The sequence below is a fragment of the Mustelus asterias genome, chromosome 22 (genome assembly GCF_964213995.1).
Source record: "Mustelus asterias chromosome 22, sMusAst1.hap1.1, whole genome shotgun sequence".
Taxonomy (NCBI): domain Eukaryota; kingdom Metazoa; phylum Chordata; class Chondrichthyes; order Carcharhiniformes; family Triakidae; genus Mustelus; species Mustelus asterias.
The window spans coordinates 60581429-60600913 of NC_135822.1; the positions used below are offsets into that span (position 1 = coordinate 60581429).

At 46.8% G+C, this 19485-nt stretch overlaps 1 protein-coding gene across 1 annotated transcript in view; it reads right to left on the minus strand.

The window, feature by feature from the left end:
* Positions 1-19485, minus strand: part of LOC144510103 (tetraspanin-15) — a 225789-nt gene that overhangs the window by 130423 nt on the left and 75881 nt on the right. Inside the window, exon 4 of the mRNA XM_078239377.1 lies at positions 1035-1130. Coding sequence (XP_078095503.1) covers positions 1035-1130 — 96 coding nt within the window. The remainder of the gene's footprint in view (positions 1-1034; positions 1131-19485) is intronic.

Below are 19485 nucleotides of genomic sequence, written 5' to 3' on the forward strand. Positions count from 1 at the left end.
AGAGAGACTTGGTCATTAGCATCTGTCTCCCGAGGACCACTCTTTGCCCATTCATTGTCTGAAGCAGCCTCTCAAAGCCCACTGACCTATCTGCTGGCCACATCATTTATGCCTGGTCCTTACTTCACTTGCAGCTTTGGCGAGATCCCATACCATCCGTGCCCCACACCACGTGACCGAGTGGTCACAGCATTGGCCACGCTACTGCATCCTGAGCTCGCCTCCCAGTCGCAGGCGTTGTCCTAAGCTTCACTCTGTGGCCTTGCTCTCAACCTGCCGCACTTGTCAATACACACCTTGGAACACAGCCAAGCATTAGGAGCACTCTCCTCGTGCAGTGTGCCATTGCTAACTCTCCAAGGGAATGTAGCAGCTTGCCCAGTCGGCCAATGATACAGGCACACCACGGTAGTCAGCAATTCTGGAAGTCTGTGCACTGAAGGTTGAGCGGCAATCAGTGGCACTCACACACATAACTGGTGCTAGAGTGGGCATAATTTCATAACTAGTTTGACTCCAGGCATGTCAACTGAGTTAGAGCTGAGCAGTCTCAGCTGCAAATGGGAATGGCCACTGACATATCTTTCAATTAACCGCGTCCCTGTCAACATCCCACCTTCAAACACCCGCCCCCTCTCCCCCCCACCCCCACCGCTTGCCCAGATTTGAGTGGAACTGTGACTCCCCAAACATCCACCGCACTGCCCCAGGTTTCCTTCCCCTCTTCGAGGCCCTTTCAAGAAGGCCGTGGCCCAACATCGGACGGCATCCTCAGGAACGCTGCTTTTCACACTTGACCGTCTTCTCCCCCTCGAAGTTAAGCCTGGCTACGCACAACCCCATCCCACCCCAACCGCCCCCCCCCCCCCCCCCCCCGGCCGAGTCAAGCCTGGTTGGAATGAACTGGTCGGGTAAATAATGACCTGAAATGAGTGGTGGGCATAGTTCAGATGTTAGTCAAGTGAGTTTCAAAGAAGTCAGTCAGTTACAGAAGCAGACAGACAGCAACTGATTAATCCATGCTGGAGACTGACCTTGATTTGTATGCGATCCAGAATGTTTTTGAAATCCAAGTCATCATAATAGTGTTTAATCCCCTCTCGTACATTGGCTTTGAACAGCAGAAGCACCTGAGAGGGAATAGAAAATTCAACAAGATTCAGAAGCTGTTTAAAGCATAATTAACCTACCGTCAGGGTTGTGGGAGCCTAATGGAACTGGCCCAAAAAACAATCTTCTGTCTGCATCTCTTGGTGATTTTATACTCATCATCCCCTGCTCTGACAGAACTGTGCGCGCCATTGTGTCAACAGAGACGGTAACCTGGGATCAAATTAACTGCTATTAGGAAATAAATAAAAGTCAACGTGGACCCACAAATTTGGTTTGGCTTCACTGATTGAGTTCTTTGAGTCGATGAGGGTCGTATGTTGTCTCAATGGACTTCCAAAAGGCATTTGACAAAGTACCTCGTAATAGACTTGTTAGCAAAATTAAAGCCCACCGGGTTAAAGGGACATTTGTAACCTGGATTCAAAATTGGCTGAGGGACAGAAAACAGTGAATAGTCGGAAAAGGTTTATTTTTCAAACTGCAGTGAAGTATACAGTGGCATTCCTCAAGAGTTACCAATAAAACTACTGCTGGTAGGGGCACAATTTCAACATTTACTAATGGACTTCAGGACATGCCGTGTACAGCTCTGGTCACCCTATTATAGAAAGGATATTATTAAACTAGAAAAAGTGCAGAAAAGATTTACTAGGATGCTACCGGGACTTGATGGTTTGAGTTATAAGGAAAGGTTGGACAGACTGAGACTTTTTTCTCTGGAGCGTAGGAGGCTGAGTGGTGATCTTATAGAGGTCTATAAAATAATGAGGGCACAGATCAGCTAGTCAATATCTTTTCCCAAAGGTAAGGGAGTCTAAAACTAGAGGGCATAGGTTTAAGGTGAGAGGGGAGAGATACAAAAGGGTCCAGAGAGGCAATTTTCTTTCACACAGAGGGTGGTGAGTGTCTGGAATGAGCTGCCAGAGGTAGTAGTAGACGTGGGTACAATTTTGTCTTTTAAAAATCATTTAGGCAGTTACATGGGTTTCGAGGGATATGGGCCAAATGCGGTCAAGTGGGACCAGCTTCGGGGTTTAAAAAAAAAAAGGGCGGCATGGACAAGTTGGGCCAAAGGGCCTGTTTCCATGCTGTAAACCTCTATGACTCTGTAACTCTATGACAGGCACTGGTGGGGATGAGTGGACACTTGGCGCGTGAAACCTAATTCAGGAGAAGTGCATTTTGTTCGGAAGAAAGAGAGGCAACAAAATTTATAATTTTAAAAGGAGTACAGCAACAGGGAGAGAGACGGGAATGTAGACATACAAATCTTTAAGAAGGGTGTGAAAATAAACAAATGAGTCCTTTGGCTTTTACCGATGAAGATTTGATTTGATTTTATTATTGTCACATGTATTGGGATACAGTGAAAGTATTGTTTCTTGCGTGGGGGCTATACAAAGGGGAGAAGGAAAGGAGAGAGTGCAGGATTTAATGTTACAGTCACAGCTAGGGTGCAGAGAAAGATCAACTCCATTCAAAAGTCTGATCGCAGCAGGGAAGAAGCTGTTCTTGAGTTGGTTGGTACATGTTTTCAGACTTTGTATATTTTTCCTGACGGAAGAAGGTGGAAGAGAGAATGTCCGGGGTGTGAGGGGTCCTCAATTATGCTGGCTGCTTTTTCGAGGCAGCGGGAAGTGTAGACGGAGTCAATGGATGGGAGGCTAATTTGAGTGATGGACTGGGCTTTGTTCACGACCCTTTGTAGTTTCTTGCCAAGGGTTATATTCCAAAGCAAGGAAGTTATGCTAACCCTTTATTGGGTCTGAGCTCAGGAACTGTGTTTCTTTTGGCATTGCACTTTAGTAAGGAGGTCAAGAACAAGTGCAGAAACAATTAGCCAAATAGTAACAACATTGCAGGACTTCAGTTCATAGAATCCCGACAGTGCAGAAGGAGGCCATTCAGCCCATCGGGTTTGAACTGACCACAATCCCACCAAGGCCCTATTCCTGCTTCCCCACATATTCACCCTGCTAATCCCCTGACACAAGGGTCAATTCAGCGTGGTCAATCAACCTAACCTGCACATCTTTGGAGTGTGGGAGGAAACCGGGTCAACCGGAGAAAACCCACGCAGACACGGGGAGAACGTGCAAACTCCACACAATCAGTGACCCAAGGCCGGAATCCAAAGATGTGAGGGTTAGGTTGATTGGCCAGGTTAAAAATTGCCCCTTAGAGTCCTGGGATGTGTAGGTTAGAGGGATTAGCGGGTAAATATGTGGGGGTAGGGCCTGGGTGGGATTGTGGTCGGTGCAGACTTGATGGGCCGAATGGCCTCCTTCTGCACTGTAGGGTTTCTATGATTTCTATGATTTCTATGAATTAAACCCGGCTCCCTGGCGCTGTGAGGCAGCAGTGCTAACCACCGCGCCGCCCAAATAGTTGTGACGTTATGTGCAGAATATGGAGAAACTGGGGTCCTCCATGGAGCAGAGAAGGTTAAGGTGGAAATTGATTGAATGATCAATCGTTTTGAGACAGTAAATAAGGAGAAACTGTTTCCAGTGGGAGGACAGTGTTAAGTTGCCAGTAAAAGAATCAGAGACATAAGAAACCATTTTTTAACACAGCAAATTGGTGTGATCTGAAATATACCGTGAAGCAGATTCAGGAGTAAGTTTCAATGCCGAATCAGATAAACACTTCAAGGGAAGCAAATATTATCGGACTTTGGGAATGGGCCAGAGGAGATTGATTCATTGGAAAGTCCTAAGAAAGCACAGACACATGCACAATTGGCCAAATGTTCTTATTCCGTGTGGAATTGGTCCACAATTCCCCCATTCCACAGCAGCAACTGTCAACAACTCTTCAAAGAAAAAACAGGAATGTAAGAACAGATGGCCTAGTGGCATTATCGCTAGACTATTAATCCAGAAACTCAGCTAATGTTCTGGGGAACCAGGTTTGAATCCAGCCACGGCAGCTGATGGTATTTCAATAAAAAATACCTGGAATTAAAAATCTACTGATGATGATGAAACCATTGTCGATTGTCAGAAAAACCCATGCACTAATGATGGTAGCACAGTGGTTAGCACTGCTGCCTCACAGCGCCAGAGACCCGGGTTCAATTCCCAGCTTGGGTCACTGTCTGTGTGGAGTTTGCACTTTCTCCCCTGTGTCTGCATGGGTTTCCTCTGGGTGCTCCGGTTTCCTCCCACAGTCCGAAAGATCTGCTGGTGAGGTGCATTGGCTGTGCTGAATTCTCCCTCAGTGTGCCCGAACAGGTGCCGGTGTGTGGCGACGAGGGGATTTTCACAGAAACTTTGTTGCAGTGTTAATGTAAGCCTACTTGTGACACTAATCAATAAACGTCCTTTAGGGAAGGAAATCTGCCGTCCTTAGCCAGTCTGGCCTACATATGACTCCAGAGGCACAGCGAAGTTTGAAGTTTTGAAGTTTATTGATTAGTGTCACAAGTAGACTTACATTAACACTGCAATGAAGTTACTGTGAAAATCCCCTCATGGCTATTAACTGCCCGCCAAGGGCAACTAGGGATGGGCAATAAATGCTGGCCTGCCAGCGATGCCCATGTCCCACGAATGAATTTTTAAAAAACTCTCACAGTCTTCATTAGCTTGGAAATTGCAATTTGCTAGTTTGTTCCTTCGAAGTGTGGTGTAACATTGCATAAGCTGAACTCTGCTCTCATCAGTGCTCTGAAGGTTGGGAGATATTACCAGGGCAGCTGAGAAATACCTTCACTGCACCTGCAGGGATTTGGGGTGGGGTGGGAGAGATTTTGTTTCAAATGATACCAATAACTTGTTCTCAACAGTTTTTCCGCAGTACCTTCCACCCTCCAGTAACTCAGCCAATAGTCGGCTTTGGTCCTTGATTGTAAGCATTGGCAAGTTGCTTAACCATCACAGCCGAGTCCAATCCGATCTTTGTCCAGGGTTCACACACAAGCACTGCCCACGTTTTTTTTAGTTTATTTATTAGTCACAAGTAGGCTTACATTAACACTGCAGTAAAGTTACTGTGAAAATCCCCTAGTCGCCACACTCCGTCGCCTGTTTGGGTACACCGTGGGAGAATTTAGCCAATGCACCTAACCAGCACTTCCTTCAGACTGTGGGAGGAAACCGGAGCACCCGGGGGAAACCCACTCAGACACGGGGAGAAGGTGCAAACTCCGCACAAACAGTCGCCCAAGTCGGGAATTGAACCAGAGTCCCTGGCGCAGTGAGGCAGCAGTGCTAACCACTGTATCACCGTGCCACCTCTCCTCTCAAGGACAGAGACAATAAGGCTCTTTCAGAGTAAGGGTACATGCATCGCCAACATGTAAAGGACGCTGAGGTACTGGTCAGCAGTGGTAGAACAACCTTGAAGGGCTGAAAGATCTCCTGTTGGCATGCTTTTAGGAATAGTACTTGAAAACGAGTTGCAATTTCTGCCTCCTATTGGTGAGAGTCTATTTCAGCATTATTCCAGCAAAGAGCAACAAATACAGCACAAATCGTGTTCAAACCTGGGCCCTTCTGAGCACAAATAGCAGGGTCACTCACTGAATAAATCCACTGAGCCACTGAAATAGTGACTAGCAATAATACAGCACCTGTAACGTCCGCACTTCTGAGGGGCACTGTCAGATAAAATTGGGACTTAGCTATATAGGTGCTGGGTTTTAAGGAGCACTCTAATGAAGGACTCATAGAATCCCTACAGTGCCAAAAGGGGACATTCAGCCCATCGAGTCTGCACTGAGAACAATCCCACCCAGACCCTATCCCCGTAACCCCACATATTTACCCTGCTAATCCTTCTAACACCAAGGGGCAATTTAGCATGGCCAATCAACCTAACCCGTACATCTTTGGAGTGTGGGAGGAAACCAGGACACCCAGAGGAAACCCATGCAGATATAGGGAAAATGTGAAAACTCCACACAGACTTATAAAAGCAGAAAGCTTTAGACGGGAAATTCCAAAGGTGAAGAGAGAATCCACCATACAGCTCCAAAAGAGAAAACGCTGGAGAATCTCAGCAGGTCTGGCAGCATCTGTAAGGAGAGAAAAGAGCTGACGTTTTTGAGTCCAGATGACCCTTTGTCAAAGCTTCCTTCCTCCATACAGCTTGGTTTCAGCAACTAATCTTATGAGGAGGCTGGTCCACAGTGGGATATGGGGAGAGGGATGGGTGCCTATCATAATGGTGACACATTCACACATGCGCCTTTCTCAAGAATGTAAGCCTTGGGGGTGACATGGTGGCACAGTGGTTAGCACCGCTGCCTCACAGCGCCAGGGACCCAGGTTCAATTCCCGTCTTGGGTTACTGTCTGTGCGTTGTCTGCACATTCTCCCCATTTCTGCGTGGGTTTCCTGCGCGTGCTCCGGTTTCCTCCCATAGTCCCAAAGGCGTGCTGGTTACGTGCATTGGCCATGCTAAATTCTCCCTGAATATACCTGAACAGGTGCCAGAGTGTGGCAACTGGGGGATTTTCACAGTAACTTCATTGCATTGTTAATGTAAGCCTACTTGTGACACTAACAAGTAAAGTTTAAACTATTTAACCCTCCTCTAACAAAGTTCCTCAAACAAACTGCACTGAACCAGAAAGAAACTTGGTATTTATGACACAGAACTGCCTCAGGCAGCATTTATATTACAGATTCCACAGCAGAGAGGGAGAGAGAGACTTGTTTTATTGTCACAATTCCAGCCTCCTGCTTGCTGAATGTCCTGGGGTGGGGGGGTGGAATCCATAAATAACAACAAGTGAATGGAATCGGACTGGCTTGTATAAGGGAGGAGTGGGGAGGGCATGGGGTCGTGGGGGGAATGGGTGGGGAGGGGGGTGCGAGGGGATCAGTCACACTGTCACCCCAAGCATCAGCAACTTGGCCGCTTGTATCTCCAGGCTGCCTCCTGGGTGCCATGGAAACAATTTCTTACAAAGAGGTCTTGCGTCGCTTGTAGGCGGCAATGGATGGCTTTCTTTAGTCAGACGCACGATGAACACTAGTAGCTGGGAAAAAAAAACTGCCTGCACACGTAGTGGAACTGTGTGCTGCTGTCATTAACATTCCGCGCACAGTGACTGTACATCTATGTAATATACTGCTGTGCTCCAATACAAAGAGTGGGGAGAGAATGGTTCCCGTCTCCAATATTTTACGACGGGTGATGATTTATACAGTGAGTGCAGAGCAAAAACAATCAGCATCAAAGCTGAAGTTTCCCCACACAACAACACCAAAGTAAGCATATTAGTTTAACTGATGTTGCAAGTGCTGAAATGAATGAACTAAATTGCATTACCTGGCACCTAGTTAATTGCCACCATCTCCCCAACCAGCTGAGCCACACGAGGCTGCGTCAACAGCCTCTGATGGTTAACTTAAATCAATTATCCAAGGCTCAAATGTATTTTGAAGCGCCTTTTATTACTTTCTGCTCACAATTCATTTCAATTTCCCAATATTTCAGTTGGAGGAACTGTTTTGTTTATCTGAGTCGCTGCACCATCTCTCTCTCTCTCTCTGCTGCCCACCTTTCCGCTACTGAATTCCTCAGGCTGTGAATTGCAGCATGACTGTGAATGGTGTAAGGTAATAGAGAACACAGGACCAAGTGAATGGCACTGCAGTCTTCCATATCAGCCTTTCCCACCAGGCTAAGTCAACGTGGACCTGTACCCATGAAGCAATACCAAGACTGCCAAGTCTATATGCCAAGACATATTCCTGGAGGTTTCCCCACCTCCTGGAGGTTTCACCAGCCTCCCATCCATTGACTCCCGTCTACACTTCCCGCTGCCTCGGGAAAGCAGCCAGCATAATCAAGGTTACCATGCACCCCAGACATACTCTCTTCCACCTTCTACCAACCGACTCAAGAACAGCTTCTACCCTGTTGCCAGCAGACATTTGAAAGGACCTACCATATATTAAGCAGATATTTCTCTACATCCTAGATATGACTAGGAAATGGAGAGAAATTTGTTAGTGTATTCAGAAGGAATTTCTCATTCAGTATGTGGATGGCCCGACTAAAGAGGGGGCAAAACTTGACCTCCTCTTGGGAAATAAGGAAGGGCAGGTGACAGAAGTGTTAGTGAGGGATCACTTTGGGACCAGTGACCATAATTCTATTGGTTTTAAGATAGCTGTGGAGAATGATAGGTCTGTCCCAAAAGTTAACATTCTAAATTGGGGCAAGGCCAATTTTGATGGTCTCAGGCAGGAACTTTCAAAAGTTAATTGGGGCAGTCTGTGGGAAGGCAAAGGGACGTCTGGTAAGTGGCACGCTTTCAAAAGTGTGTTAACCAGGGTTCAGGGTAAACACATTCCTCTTAGAGTGAAGGGCCAAGCTGGCAGAAGTCGGGAACCCTGGATGACTTGGGATATTGAGGCCCTGGTCAAGAAGAAGAAAGAGGCATATGACATGCATAGGCAGCCGGGATCAAGTGATTCTCTTGAAGAGTATAGGGGGTGTAGGAGTAGAGTTAAGAGAGAAATCAGGAGGGCAAAAAGGGGACACAAAACTGCTTTGGCAGATAAGGCAAAGGAGAATCCAAAGAGCTTCTACAAATACATAAAGGGCAAAAGAGTAACAAGGGAGAGAGTAGGGCCTCTTAAGGATCAACAAGGTAATCTATGTGCGGATCCACAAGAGATGGGCGAGGTCCTAAATGAATATTTCTCATCAGTATTTACTGTTGAGAAAAGCATGGATGTTAGGGAACTTGGGGAATTAAATATTAATGTCATGAGGAGTGTACATATTACAGAGAAGGAGGTGCTGGAAGTCTTAAAGCGCATCAAGGTAGATAAATCTGCAGGACTTGCTGAGGTATATCCCAGGATGTTGTGGGAGGCTAGGGAGGAAATTGCCGGTCCCCCAGCCGAGATATTTGAATCATCGATAGTCACGGGTGAGGTGCCTGAAGATTGGAGAGTGGCAAATGTTATGCCTTTGTTTAAAAAGGGCTGCAGGGAAAAGCCTGGAAACTACAGGCCAGTTAGCCTCACATCTGTGGTGGGTAAATTGTTGGAAGGTATTTTAAGAGACAAGATCCACAGGCATTTAGAAATGCAAGGGTGGATTAGGGACAGTCAGCATGGCTTTGTGAGTGGAAAATCATGTCTCACAAATTTGAGCTTTTTGAAGGGGTAACCAAGAAGGTAGATGAGGACAGTGCAGTTGATGTTGTCTAAATGGACTTTACAAGGCCTTTGACAAGGTACCGCATGGTAGGTTGTTGCATAAAGTTAAATCTCACGGGATCCAGGGTGAGGTATGTAAATGGATACAAAATTGGCTTCTTGGCAGAAGCCAGAGGGTGGTTGTAGAGAGTTGTTTTTCAAACTGGAGGCCTGTGACCAGCGGTGTGCCTCAGGGATCAGTGCTGGGCCCACTGTTATTTGTCATTTATATTAATGATTTGGATGAGAATATAGGGGGCATGGTTAGTAAGTTTGCAGATGACACCAAGATTGGTGGCATAGTGGACAGTGAAGAAGGTTATCTCCAATTGCAGCGGGACCTTGATCAATTGGGCCAGTGGGCTGACGAATGGCAGATGGAGTTTAATTTAGACAAATACGAGGTAATCATAGAAATCATAGAAACCCTACAGTGCAGAAGGAGGCCATTCGGCCCATCGAGTCTGCACTGACCACAATCCCACCCAGGCCCTACCCCCACATATTTACCTGCTAATCCCTCTAACCTACGCATCCCAGGACTCTATAAGGGCCAATGTTTAACCTGGCCAATCAACCTAACCCGCACATCTTTGGACTGTGGGAGGAAACCGGAGCACCCGGAGGAAACCCACGCAGACATGAGGAGAATGCGCAAACTCCACACAGACAGTGACCTGAGCCGGGAATCGAACCCGGGACCCTGGAGCTGTGAAGCAGCAGTGCTAACCACTGTGCTACCGTGTATTTTGGTAGATTGAACCAGGGCAGGACTTACTCAGTTAATGGTAGGGCATTGGGGAGAGTTACAAAACAAAGAGATCTAGGGGTATGTGTTCATAGCTCCTTGAAAGTGGAGTCACAGGTGGACAGAGTGGTGAAGAAGGCATTCGGCATGCTTGGTTCATCGGTCAGAACATTGAATACAGGAGTTGGGACGTCTTGTTGAAGTTGTACAAGACATTGGTAAGGCCACACTTGGAATACTGTGTGCAGTATTACCCTATTATAGAAAGGATATTATTAAACTAGAAAGAGTGCAGAAAAGATTTACTAGGATGCTACCAGGACTTGTTGGATTGAGTCATAAGGAGAGGCTGAAGAGACTGGGACTTTTTTCTCTGGAGTGTAGGAGGCTGAGGGGTGACCTTATAGAGGTATATAAAATAATAAGGGGCATAGACAAGGTAGATAGTCAATATCTTTTCCCAAAGGTAGGGGAGTCTAAAATTAGAGGGCATAGGTTTAAGGTGAGAGGGGAGAGATACAAAAGTGTCCAGAGGGGCAATTTTTTCACACAGAGGATGGTGAGTATCTGGAACAAACTGCCAGAGGGAGCAGGCGAGGCGGGTACAATTTTATCTTTTAAAAAGCATTTAGATAGTTACATGGGTACGATGGGGATAGAGGGATATGGGCCAAATGCGGGCAACTGGGATTAGCTTAGGGGTTTTAAAAAAAAATAAGGGCGGTATGGACAAGTCGGGCCGAAGGGCCTGTTTCCTTGCTGTAAACCTTTATGACTCTATGACTGTAACACTATATTCTGCACTCTCTCCTTTCCTTCTCCCCTATGTACTCTATGAATGGTATGCTTTGTCTGTATAGTGCGCAAGAATCAATACTTTTCACTGTATCCCAGTACATGTGACAATAAATCAAATCAAAATCAAATAAAAAAAAATCATTGCCCCACCTTTTACCTCAATGGTCAATATCTCCATAACTGATGAAGGACTTTGGACTTTTCAATATGTTTGCTAAAGGAGTGAGGGACGGTTAAGCAAAGGATGAAAGATTTAACCTGACTGTTCCAAGACTGTAGACCGGAAAGATTGCCAAAGCTCGAGGTGTATAGTATTATTGCTTTTGACTGTTTAGAAGTCTATTTGAGACTATGGACTCTTGTAGACATACAAATGGCAAGATTACAGATAAGGCAGCTTCCTGGCAAAATCATAAATATCTATGCCGTAAACATCAGCTGCTTTTTGGAATTGGGGAAAAGGGGGAGACAGACAGAAAAGTACCAGCAGTTTGTTTGTGTCAATGAGAAAGGTATAAGAACAGCCATTCTGCAGTCAAAGGAAAAGATGGTCTGTGAGACAAAGCAGAATGCCGAGGAGAAGGTGACTTGAGAATTAATCTCTCCCCAGGTCATATGAAGTGGCAGCATTTCACCGTTAAAGTTGTAAACATTTCTACGTGCAAACCCCTTGTGTCTTATCGTTAACAAAAGAAAATCAATTGTTGGAAACGTTTAAAACCTTGGTTGATCTTACTCTCAATATTATAAGAGATGCTCTATGAACAGAGAAAGAAATATACACAAAAATGCCATGAAACCACTAAGGCCAAAGTAGATAGTGGTCACAACAGAATCCATACAGTGCAGAAGGAGGTCATCTGGTCCATCAAGACTGCATCTCCAACAATCCCACCTAGGCCCTTTCCCCGTAATCCCATGTATTTGTCCTGCTAATCCCGCTGACACTAAGGGACAATTTAGCATGGCCAATCAACCTAACCCACACATCCTTGGAGTGTGGGAGGAAACCAGAGCACCCAGAGGAAACCCATGCAGACACGGGGAGAACATGCAAACTCCACACGGACAGTGACTCAAGGCTGGAATTGAACCCGTGCTCCCGGCGCTGTGAGGCAGCAGTGCTAGCCACAGTGCCACCATGCTTAGTAGCTTCAATACTTCCAAACAATGAATAGCAGATATCTCCAAAGCCAATATCCTATTGAACTGCCAATGCAAGAAGGGTAGAACAGAAGTCAAAGTTAGCAATGGTCAGACTAGTCACGGTAGCACAGTGGTTAGCATTGCTGCTTCATAGCTCCAGGGACCTGGGTTCGATTCCCGGCTTGGGTCGCCGTCTGTGAAGAGTTTGCACATTCTCCCTGTGTCTGCGTGGGTTTCCTCCGGGTACTCCGGTTTCCTCCCACAGTCCAAAGATGTGTGGGCAAGGTTGATTGGCCATTCTAAATTGCCACTTAGTGTCCCGGGATGCATAGGTGAGAGGGGTTAGTGGGTAAATATGTAGGGATATGTGGATAGGGCCTGGGTGGGATTGTGATTGGTGCAGACTCAATGGGCCGAATGGCCTCTTTCTGCACTGTAGGATTCTATGATTCTAAAGAGGACTAAATGAATTCCTCATCCAGAATTATCTTTTTTGCTTGTATTGGGGACTTAGGAACAATGAGGGTCACGTGCAAATGATTTCAAAGCAGTTGTGGAAATCACCAAGCGTAAGAAATAATTGAGAACTGCTATGGGATGGAAGCAGGAAGCAAACCTGTGAGAGATGCATGTGATCAGAAGGCAGAATGATGTAAATATTGGGTGGATTTTACAGCCTTGCTCGAGCGAGATCGGAAATTCCCGTCTAAGGTCAACACACATTTCCGCCCGCGCCCTCTCCGATTCGTGGCGGGCGAGGCGGTAGAATTCCGGCGAATGTTTCTGTGCTATCCGATACTCTACCTCTCACCCTAACTCTACCTTAAGTTGCTGCAATCCCAGAGTTAGAATGCTGGCTACCTTAAGGTGCAACATTGCTCTGGGCTTTATTAGCCTGTCACCTGTAACATTGAGTATACATCTTTTACACTGTTATCGATCAGCAGTAAATTGCCCCAAAGCAACAGGAAGCTGAATATTGTACTGAAGATAAATTGTGATGCGTTTATCAAAGTTAGACCTTCTTGTGTTTTGTAAACTGAAGGCAGATGATAGAAACAAGTCATTCATGGACAATGGGCAAACTCAATCAAGTCAACTGTGTTTAACCCAAAATTCATTTATTGATTTTTGTTTAATAAAACACAGGGGATGGAATATGGAATGTAGCATTTATTTTATGCTGAAATCAATTGTTTTAGAATCCTAATTCTGATAGGTTGATGGACATTCTGGAGAGAAAAAATGGAGATGTGGCCATTAGAGAGGAGAGAGAAAGAAATATTCACGGACAGAGACAGAGCGAGGCAGTCAATTCCGAATACATGACTGATCTGCAGTAAAGTGCAATCATTGTAGGCTGGTGTCAGATCAAACTCTACAGTTCCAGTAAACAAGTCAGTGGAAGTTAGACCTTTGCGTACACAGCATGGGTATCTGTGAAGCCAACCTGCTAATGGATACCTGAAAAATGAACTCAATAGAAAATGAGAGGAATCCGTCTGTCAGATGAAATAATAAACTGATGTTCTGTTTGTCTATCTTCTCAGTTGGATATATAAGCTCCCACGACAGCATTTTGAAGAGCAGGGGTGCTTGCTGCTGGTTTTGGCCAATATTTATCCCCTAACTGACATCATTAGAAAGAAGAATGATTTGATCTCCTTGCTGTTCGTGGGATGCTGCTGTACACAAATTAGCTGGCCTGTTTCCGACATTCCCAACGTCACTCCACTTCAGAAAAAGTGAATTGGCTGTCAAACACTTTGGGATGACCTAACGTTATGAAATGCGCTTTATAAATGCAGATAGTTCTTTGTTTCAGATGGTCAAGCATCTCAGACACACACACACGCACGCACGCACGCACACACACACACACACACACACACGCACACACACACATGCACATAGAAACATAGAAGATAGGATCAGGAGGAGGCCATTTGGCCCTTCGAGCCTGCTCCATCATTCATCACAATCATGGCTGATTGTCCAACTCAAACGCCTAATCCTGCTTTCTCCCCATAACCTTTGATCCCATTTGCCCCAAGCCACCTCTTGAACATATTCAATGTTTTGGCATCAACTACTTCCTGTGGTAATGAATTCCACAGGCTCACCACTCTTTGGTTGAAGAAATGTCTCCTCCTCTCTGTCCTAAACGGTCTGGACACCCCCACCATCAGGAACATCCTTCCTGCATCTACTCTGTCGAGTGCTGTTACAATTTTATAAGTCTCTATGAGATCTCTCCCCCCCACCATGTATCTGAATTCCAGTGTAAACAACCCTAGCCAATCTCTCCTCTTACATCAGTCCCGCCATCCCCGGAATCAGCCTGGGAAACCTTCGCTGCACTCCCTCGAGAGCAAGAACATCCTTCCTCAGAAAAGGAGATCAAAATTGCACACAATACTCTAGGTGTGGCCTCACCAAGACCCTGTATAATTGCAACAACACATCCCTGCTCCCGTACTCGAAACCTCTCGCAATGAAAGCCAACATGCCATTTGCCTTCTTTACCACCTGTTGCACCTGCATGCTTACCTTCAGCGACTGGTGCGCAAGGACACCAAGGTCCCGCCGCAATCGACACTGCTATTCATTCCTTCCTTATGTATTTGCCTTGCCAGCTCCCTATCTTCAAGAATCTCCTTAACACATTTGATTTTTTAACTGTGCTTCAGCTCCTTAAATCCTGTTCTTTTTTCCTTGCCCTGCTGCACGTCCCATTAAACACAGCGCTCTGTAAGGTGCTGCAAGACATCGCTAAGTAATGAGTGTTGCAAAGTCGCAAGTTATTGTGTATTACATTCGACTTGGCTGGTTTGGCAATACATTTATATAAATGGATTACACACCAGAAAGCATTAATGACAAAGCAATGGGGCTGACACTGAGAACACCGCGGTGTTTTATTTCATTTACCAGCTATAAAAGTAAATATCTTATTTCATTTACAATTGCTGTTGGAGATTTTTTAATGCTCCTTTTTCCCCATCAGTTTGTTCCCTTTCATGTAGACTGTGAATCCTCAATGGGAGGGAGGGTTCGACAGGATGCAGATGGTAATTCCTAGACCATTACTACTGTCCTCGTTTGGTAAATGAAGCCGCCTATCTTTTTTTTAATCCATCCTTGGGACATGGGCATCACTGGTTGGCCAGCATTTATTTCCCATCCCTAGTTGCCCTTGAGAAGGTGGTGGTGAGCTGCCATCTTGAATCGCTGCAGTCCACGTGCTGTGGGTTGACCCACGGTGCCGTTAGGGAGGGAATTCCAGGATTTCAACCCGGCGACTGCGAAAGTACGGCCGATATATTTCCAAGTCAGGATGGTGAGTGGCTTGGAGGGGAACTTGCAGGTGGTGGTGTTTCCATGGATCTGCTGCCCTTGTCCTTCTAGATGGAAGTGGTCGTGGGTTTGGAAGGTGCTGTCGAAGGATCTTTGATGAATTTCTGCAGTATATCTTCTAGATGGTACACACTGCTGCTACTGAGTGTCGGTGGTGGAGGGAGTGGATGTTTATAGATGTGGTGCCAATCAAGCGGGGCTGCTTTGTCCTGGATCGTGTCAAGCTTCTTGAGTGTTGTTGGAGCTGCACCATCCAGGCAAGTGGGGAGTATTCCATCACACTCCTGACTTGTGCCTGGACTCTTGTAAGCTTGTGCAGCTCAGTTACTGACCAGCTCAACAAGTTCAGCACATGAGGCAGCACCAAGTATTAGTTCTGACTTGAGTTCTTAGTGGTGGGTATTGTGGTGACACAGCAGAAACTATGGTTACAATGATGTGTTGTCGAGTTAGTGCTAGCTCCGAAAAACAAAGAGAGTGACTTCTTCAAGGCGACACGGTGGCACAGTGGTTAGCACTGCCACCTCACAGCGCCAGGGACCCAGGTTTGATTCTAGCCTTTGGTCACTGTCTGTGTGGAGTCTGCACATTCTCCCTGTGTCTGTGTGGGTTTCCTGCGGGTGCTCCGGTTTCTTCCCACAGTCCAAAGATGTGTAGGTTAGGTGATTGGCCACGCTAAATTGACCCTTAGGGCCCTATTTTACCATTTTGATTCTAAGTGCTGGGCAGACCCGAAACTGGGAATGTTTCAGATCCTACTTTTAGACCCATTCTCAGGCACTCCCAAATGCACTCTGTCTGGAAAAATATCAGCGAGACCGAATCGCGCTGCACAGGCCTGTGGGCGGGGCCTAACACACCCGAAACCCTGCTCCATTGCGCAAAAAAAGATAGAATTCTGCTCCCCTGCCACCTTCCTACAGGGCCGGATAATGGCCCCACAGACATTGCCCCACCCGCCCCCAACATTACTGACCCACTTATCCCCCCACCCTCCCCGCCACCCAGACTGATCGTGGGCCCTTCCCCTCCTTCCCCCCACTGATCTCAGACAGAGTGGCAGCGAACCCCCCTTCCGTCCACTGATCACAGACAGAGTGGCAGCGGACCCCCCTTTCCCCTCCACTGACCTCAGGCAGAGTGGCAGCGGACCCCTCTCACCACCACCCCCCACCACTGATCTCAAACAGAGAGCCGTCAGACCCACCACCCACCACCCCCCTCCCCGCCACTGATCTAAAGCAGAGAGCCGTCGGACACTCAGCACTTACCTCCTCACTAACCCTCACAGGTGGAACGCCCGAATCGGACTTTAATGCAGCATGTCTGTTTTGCGCCGATTCTGGATGGGCGAAGGTGGTGGTAAAGGGGGAAGTGCCGGTAAGGTTGGGCGTGCAGCCCATTAAGTCAATTTAAATGCATGCAAATGCATTTAAATGGCCATCGTGCCTGTTTCCAGCACGGTCCTGATCGCGGCCATTTGCTGGCCTTGGTAAAGGGGGAACCGGCGCAGAGGTAGGCGCGGATCGTGCTACTTGCCCCACACCCGACTTTACCAAGTTTCCGCGCCCAAAAACGGGCACAACGTGATAGCAAAATCGGGCCCTTAGTGTCCAAAGAAGTGTCGGTTAGGTGGGTTAACGTGTGGTGTTATAGGGATAAGATGGAGAGAAGGGCCTGTATGGAATGCTCTTTATGAGAGTTGGGGTCAACTCAATGGGCCAAAAGGCCTCGTTCTGCACTGTCGGGATCTTACGGTTCTATTCTTTCTGTGCACAGCCTTTGTCAGTAACTGAAAAGGAAACTAATTTTGCTTGAAGTGGTCACATTAGCAGCTGTCAGACTGTTGGAAAATCCCAAATGGATCCGTACTTTCCATCGGGGGAAGGAAACCTGTTGTCCTCCCTCAGTTCACCCTCCCGTGATCCCAGTCTCACACCAACATGTTGCCTCTGAAGTGCCCCCTGAAGTGGTCCAGGAAGCTCCTCAGCTCCATCACTAAATCCTCCGGTGCAACTAGAAATGGACAATAAATGCCCACATCTCCAGGATTAATCTTTCGAGAAGCTCAAAGATCAAAAGATCCTGAGAGGAAATACAAACAGAAAATACTTAACAGGTCAAGCAGCATCTGCGGAGAGAGTACAAGAGTTAAAATTTCACTCTCTAGCATCCACAGACTTTGGCCTTTCATGTTAGAGAAGGCTGTTGACTTCGCGAAAGTTAATGGTAGCTGGGATAGAAATATGTCCAGGAGAAGGATTGAGAGTTAAGAGATTTTGGAGGCAATTTTTGATGTTCTTCACTTGGTGAATATCGGGGACCAACAGGTGAGTGGGAGGAAAGTCAACAAAAGGGGATCAAAATACTTGATCTTGTCGGTCAAAGTATTGCGAACACACCATCCTCTCTATTCCCCTCAGAAATGAAGTAATGAATGCCTATCTCAGGTGATCTTGGGCTTTCTTTTTGAACCACTATATCCTGGTAGGACTTTGGTCCAGAATGAAGAGACAAGGAATTTTCCAGACCCCCCGCGGCGGGTTTTCCCACAGCAGTGACAGCTCACCATTGGCGGTAGGATCTTCAGGCCCTGAGGAAGTCAAGGGCAATTTGCATGGCTAAGCGGTGCTGGCTGCACAACCGGGGAACCCACAGCTGGGGGAGGGGGGCGGGGGGTGTTGACTTTGGTGGGAGCGGAAGACCCCAATAGCAGGAAGGGCTGGAAAATCCACCAAAGTAGAGTGCCGTCACACACAGATCAGATCAGGAAAGGATAATGGTTTCTATCTGTGGCCCAGTTCCAGAAAGAAGTCTCACAACACCAGGTTGGAGTCCAGCAGGTTTATTTGGATTCACGAGGTTTTGGAGCGCTGCTCCTTCATCAGGTGGTCTTTCATTCATCTTAAAGCTCGTGACTCGAAATAAACTTGTGGGTCTTTAGCCTGGTATTGTGAGACTTCATACTGTGCCCACCCCAGTTCAACACTGGCATCTCCACACCATGGCCCAGTTAGGCTATTGTAATGAAAGTAAAGTTTTATTAGTGTCACAAGTAGGCTGACATAAATACTGCAATGAAGTTATTGTGAAAATCCCCGAGTCGCCACACACAGGCACCTGTTCGGGTACACTGAGGGAGAATTTAGCACGGCCAATGCACCTAACCCGCACATCTTTGGACTGTGGGAGGAAACCGGAGCACCCAGAGGAAACCCACGCAGACACGAGGAGAATGTACAGACTCTGCACAGACAGTGACCCAAGCTGGGAATTGAACCGGGTCCCTGGTGCTGTGAGGCTGCAGTGCTAACCACTGTGCCACCGTGCCTCCATGATGAGCACTTTTTAAAATGAATACACTGTCTATTGAGTTCCAGATTTAAACAGACACGTTCTCATGGTGGGATTGGAACTCACATTCTCTGTGATTATTAGCCCTGATGGCCTCAGGATTACTAGTCCATGACATAACCACTCCATCAATGTACATGCTGTTGAAATAACCAGGCCACAAACTGGGGTTTCTCCATCAGAGCAAATGCAGCTTAAAAGGCTGTGAAGTGAAAGTGGGATACCTTAATGTTGTGAAAAATGAAGAACTTTTCTCTTGAGGTCGCTTTTCTGGATGACGCAAGTATTTTCAATTAGAGGCTGTGAGCCAGCCAAATGAAAGGTGAGGCCACGGCTGTAGTACTGTGTGCAGTTCTGGTCGCCACATTATAGGAAGGACGTGATCGCACTGGAGGGGATGCTGAGGAGATTCACCAGGATGCTGCCTGGGATGGAACATTTAAGTTATAAAGAGAGGTTGGATAGGCTTGGGTTGTTTTCTCCAGAGCCGAGAAAACTGAATGGTGACCTGGTTGAGGCGTTCAAGGGGCATGGACAGGGTGGATAGGTAGCAACTGTCCCCCTTAGCTGAACGATCAGTTACGCGGGGACACAAGTTAAAAGTGAGGGGTGGGAGGTTTAGGGGGGATTTGAGGAAAAGCTTTTTTACTCAGAGGGTGGTGACGATCTGGAATGCGCTGCCTGGGAGGGTGGTGGAGGTGGGTTGCCTCACATCCTTTAAAAAGTACCTGGATGAGTACTTGGCACGTCATAACATCCAGGGCTATGGGCCAAGTGCTGGCAAGTGGGATTAGGTGGACA